This window comes from Mandrillus leucophaeus, unplaced genomic scaffold (genome assembly GCF_000951045.1).
Source record: "Mandrillus leucophaeus isolate KB7577 unplaced genomic scaffold, Mleu.le_1.0 Scaffold849, whole genome shotgun sequence".
In the NCBI taxonomy this organism is placed as follows: Eukaryota; Metazoa; Chordata; class Mammalia; order Primates; family Cercopithecidae; genus Mandrillus; species Mandrillus leucophaeus.
In genome coordinates, this window is record NW_012109241.1 from 278,807 (window position 1) to 284,419 (window position 5,613).

The 5,613-nt window shown below is 41.1% G+C and overlaps 1 protein-coding gene across 1 annotated transcript in view; it reads left to right on the top strand.

The window, feature by feature from the left end:
* Positions 1–1,440: 1,440 nt before the first annotated feature.
* RFFL (ring finger and FYVE-like domain containing E3 ubiquitin protein ligase) overlaps positions 1,441–5,613 on the top strand; it is a 64,919-nt gene continuing 60,746 nt past the window's right edge. The window contains exon 1 of the mRNA XM_011968579.1: positions 1,441–1,809. Coding sequence (XP_011823969.1) covers positions 1,800–1,809 — 10 coding nt within the window. The 5' untranslated portion in view covers positions 1,441–1,799. The remainder of the gene's footprint in view (positions 1,810–5,613) is intronic.

Here is a 5,613-nt window from a genome sequence, read left to right on the forward strand (position 1 = left end):
CCATGCTCATGGATAGGAGGAATCAATATTGTGAAAATGGCCATACTGCCCAAGGTAATCGATAGATTCAATGCCATCCCCATTAAGCTACCAATGACTTTCTTCACAGAATTGGAAAAAACTGCTTTAAAGTTCATATGGAACCAAAAAAGACCCTGCGTTGTCAAGACCATCCTAAGCCAAAAGAACAAAGCTGGAGGTATCACGCTACCTGACTTCAAACTATACTACAAGGCTACAGTAACCAAAACAACATGGTACTGGTACCAAGATAGATGATTTTTGAGTTGTATTTTTAGCTCTCTGGATGAATCTGCCTCCATACAGTGTCACAATGGTCTGCTGACTGGCTTTTTAACACCCCTGCCATGGTTTCCTTGACAGCAAGGCCCTAGATGAACTCTTTTTATCCAGCAATAGATAGCATAGCACTCCTAGTACAGTATTGCCCATAGACAAATAATACAATTTCAAAACTCTGAATTTCTTGTTAATTTTTTATACATTTGCCTCCATGACTGTAGCTTTAAATGTACTCAAAGTTTGGCTTCCAAAGGCCCTAAAACCTTTTTCAAATTGTTTTGGTTTATATTATCAAATGGTCTTAGGTACTTTATTTCTAATACGATTAACTTAAACTGCTCACACCTATAATCTCAGCACTTTGGGAGGTCGAGACAGGAGGATTGCTTGAGCCTAGGTGTTCGAGATCAGTCTGGGAAAGATATTGAGACCCCATCTCTACAAATAATGAAAGAATTAGCCAGGCATGGTGGCATGCACCAGTGATCTCAGCTACTCGTGAGGCTGAGGTGGGAGATTGCTTGAGCCAGGGTGGTCAAGGCTGCAGTGAGCTGTGATCACACCACTGCACTCCAGCCTGGGCAACAGAGTGAGAACCGTCTCAGAAAAACAAAACAAAACAAAACCAGCTGAAGTAGCATAAAACAGAAGTTAGACCCCCATTCCTACTAGGAATAACTGTTATTAAATGGTTTTAGACTTGTTAAGTATATGTGTGCATGCTTGCTCGCTCTTTTGCACGTGCGTGTTGTCTCTCTCCCTCTCTCGGTGTGTATGTGTGTATCTATCATATATATCTAAATATATATTCCCCCCTGCTGTTCACAGTGCTTTTTTTCAAATGGGTAGTGTATTATGGGACATTTTTTTAATGTGAGTTTTTTTAAGCATTTAGGACCTGGGATGGAGCTTTGGGTTCCTTTCTCCAACCCTTGTCTGTTCTGTTATAATAGAGGGATGAGAGAGGTACCTTTGAAAGACCTAAAGAAAATACGTTTTCTTCCTTGTTACAGGGGTTTGAGTTGAAATAAGGTTTTAGCTTTGTTTGTGAGTAAATCAGTAGAATACTGGATGTTAGGATGCATCTATGTACTTTATTATAAATAATGGAAGGCTGATTTTATGATGTGATCTCTTGCAGAACCTTGGGAGAAGTGGGAACTGTGAGCACAATAATCTTCAGAGAATGCACAGTCCTTTGGGTATTTGTCTACTCATCAGCTGCTTAGTCAGATGGAGTGTTTTCCTAAGTACTACTGAAGTGCACAGTTCAGTCTTTATTTTGAAATCTCTCCTTCTGCTTTCTCTCCTTCTTCCATTACTTTGATTACGTTGATGGGACATTCAAGCTGTGCAGTTGTATCCTTTTATTTCTATAGCCTGCAGAAACCAGGTTGAATATTAACTGTAGGTGAACAGGTAATCTTATCTACTTGGCTAGAAATCACTCTTCAAGATGAAACACGTGTTGACAAAGGCCCCCTAGACTTGGGGACATGAACAAAGGTAAGTTAATCTTGGGGCATTATTAGTGGAAACCAGGGTAGACATTTAGGAAGTTTGACTTATTGGAGACAGGGCATGTGTGTCAGGGAGACAGAGCATGTGAGTGTGTGTATTAGGAGAAGAGACGAATTCAGAGGTATATTTTGAATTCAGGTAATCTGCAGAGTTGAATTACAGAATCTTTTTTCTGAGAGTATGGTTACTGGGGCGAGGTAGTAATAGGACATGAGCCTGCTAAGTCACTTACATTATGAGGTATTAGAGTTTAGGTGATGGAATTTGATGACAGGGATCTTTTCCCTGCCCTTCTTCTGTATTGGCTGCTCAAGGAAAAAAACAAAAGCAAAACAAAAAAAACCTAAGAAATAGCCTTATATAGAAAATTATCTACCTATCAAATGGTTCAAAGGTTTCTGTTGCTGGGTTTCTGAAATGAGCTGCCCAAGATAGCAGTTTGGTCATGTTGCTAACTTCTTGCTGACTTCCTTTGTCCCAGTCTTGTCATCGGGTCCTCAGGCTGGGTCCTGACCCCTCTGGATTCTTTCCTGCATGCTTGCTACTTTTTCAATTACTAACGCAGGAACCTAGTATTTCATTGTGCCTGAGGTAGGCAGTTGCTAGCCTCTTGATATTGGATACCTTTTCTGAGCTATGAAGTATTATACCATAGTGGATAATAAAGTACTCACAATTGCATTATAGAATAGATTCTGGTAACTGTACCAGTGGGGACAGACTGGGTTAGCATGCCCTCATGCAACTGGGGGGTTGTTTTGCAGCAAAGTGCTGTGAAGCAGGTTGAGCCTCATGCAGTGCCAGTTCCTGTATCTAAATGTGAAAGTGGCTCGTTAAAGATTAAAGGGACTGCCTGGTCCTTCTGGCCCCAAGACGGAATGATCTCTGCCATGGTGACAGCCTCCATCTCCCAGGAGAGTCCATTTTATACAGCAGGTTTGTGCTTCCAAATGTTACAGTAAGCCTGCACTGGCTGATGCTCTGGCGATAAGTTGACATTTGGGCACTCTCAAGACATATGAGCTTTATAGCATCCCATGGTTTGAATTTCTGGACAAAACTGGCTCATCAGGAAGTCAGAAGCCTCTACTTTCAACCTGTTCCTTGGGGGAGGTTTTCGCCTTTGTTTTATTTGACTATTCTGTTGAGTCAAGTGAACTTTAATTTTTAGCCATAAAAATTCCATTAAGCCCCTTGTATTGCATCCAGGTGTGAAAATGTCTCAGTATAGCAAGACTGTGGGTGACAGGTGAAATCCTTAATGGTAGTTAGGATAATTGTCTCTGAAGGTTTGAAGAAAATAATGGTCCAACCAACAAAGTAAATATAGTTTGTTACATTTTTTGTGGTTCTTGTGGGTGAGGGGACTTATGTGTAGGACCTGCTCAGTGTGACTACTGTTCAGTCTTTGAAAAAACTGTTTTTCATTTTACTCTAAACAGTGCTTAGGGAACATAGCTGTGTCCTTTTTCTCAAAACATGATTCAAGACCCATCTGTGTCAGAATTGCTTGGAAGGCCGGGCACAGTGGCTCACACCTATAATCCCAGCACTTTGGGAGGCTGAGACAGGCAGATCACTTGAGGCCGGGAGTTCAAGACCAGCCTGGCCAACATGACGAAACTCCGTCTCTACTAAAAATACAAAAATTAGCCTGGCGTGGTGGTGCATAGTAATCCCACCTACTTGAGAGGCTGAGGCAGGAGAATTGCTTGAACCTGGAGGCGAAGGTTGCAGTGAGCCGAGAGATTGTGCCACATTGAGCTCCAACCTGGGCGACAGAATAAGACTCTTGTCTCAAAAAAAAAAAAAAAGGCTTGGAAGAGAGAGGTACTGATTAAAAATTCAGTTTTGACCGGGCATGATGACTCAAGCCTGTAATCCTAGCACTTTGGGAGGCTGAAGCAGGTGGATCAGCTGAGGTCAGGAGTTTGAGACCAGCCCGGCCAACATGGCGAAACCCTGTCTCTACTTAAAATACAAAAATTAGCCAGACATGGTGGCACACGCCTATAATCCTAGCTACTCGGGAGGCTAAGGAAGGAGAATTGCTTGAAGCTGGGAGGTGGAGGTTGCAGAGAGCTGAGATTGTGCCACTACTCTCCAGCCTGCGCGACGAGAGCGAGATTCTGTCTCAAAAAAAAAAAATTCAGTTTCTGCGGCCTCCCTCCATGTCTGCTAATTCAGAGTGTCTGAGGGACTGGGATGGGAAATGTTCGTTTTCAGTAAGCACCCCTGTTGATTCTTAAGTACCCCTAGAATTAATTGTTGAGTATCATAAAGTTTACTTCATTTTTCATGCTTAACTTCTGTGATTTATTAGATGATAAATGTTTGGTTGCCATCATATTGTTTTTCTTAAGTAGTATATTCTATAGTTAAAAAAAAAAAAAAAAGGAAAAAAGGTTGTAAGGTCCCTGAACACCAAAGATTAGAATTTGGCAGTCATTAATTATCAACAAGGTGAGACAGGCACTGGTTCCTGGAAATGTGCGTTTATCCATTCACCGACTTCTCAGTTAGAAAAAGGATGTGGACACAAGTAAGATTAATTTTGTTAAAAACAAGAAATGTGCAGTATCATTTAGGATGCTGGGGGTAGGGAAGTAAATAAAAGGGAGATGTTGAGAGGAAAGAGTGTGAAGTGAGAGTAAAGTAGTTTGTAAGCGATACAAAGTTTAAAATTTTAACTGAATTTTAAACTACCAAATCATATTTGAATATATGCTTGTTGTAAAAAAAATTTATATACTGAATTTTTGGGGGTAATTTGGACAAAGCTAAACATAGCTCTTTGATCTTTATTCCCATTACAGTTCTTTCCCCGCCATGTGCATCCTCCCAGATCTTCCGTATGTATTTGGTAATTTTCTATGGATTTGGAAGACTACAGAACCCTGAGAAATGAGTATTTCAATTTCTCTTTTGAAACCTGCTTACTGTTTATAATGTCAAGATCTATTGCAGAAAAGAAAGTAAATCTAGGATGTCAATGACATCACATATTTCTGTTCAAGTGCAACAGTGGGCAGGCACACATATGCACAATCATTAAATATCTGTTGGGACCACCCTATTAAAAAAAGTATAAATAGTTTTGGGTGCTAAGTTACTTGAGTTTTAAAATAACGTATTTTTTGTTTCTGTTGTTTTTTGTTTTGAGATAGAGTCTCCTTCTGTCGCCTGGGCTGAAGTGCAGAGGCGCAATCTCGGCTCTGCAACCTCCGTCTCCTGGGTTCAAGCAATTCTCCTGCCCCAGCCTCCCTTGTATTTGGGGTTAGAGGTGTATGCCACCATGCCTGGCTAATTTTAAAATAATGTATTGAAAAAACTTAATCAGAAAGTCACAGTTATTATTTCTTCCATAGCCTCATATTCTCATAATTTTCAGATAACCTCATAAAACCTCCAGTGCCTGAAACCACTAGTTCAAATAAGTACCTTTTTAAGCTCTAAAATGTAATCCTCAACCTTTCCAGTTTAAAAGGAGGAACTAGGCTGGAGTGTGGCCATAATTTGGGGAAGTTGGTTAAAACCGTATCAGAATCCCAAAGAGGGGAATGATAAGCTGCAGCAGCTCTGCTCACTTGCTCAATGGTGTTTCTCTTAGTCAAGTTAGGAGTTCCATGCCTTTGGCCTTCAGTCTGCTCTTCATATGGTTCGTATCTGTCTCCTGGGTATAGTACTGTCTGGATTTTCTCCCTCCCTCCCTCCCTCCCTCCTTCCCTCCTTCCCTTCCTTCCCTTCCTTCCTCCCTCCCTCCCTACTCTGCCTCCTGGGTTCAAATGA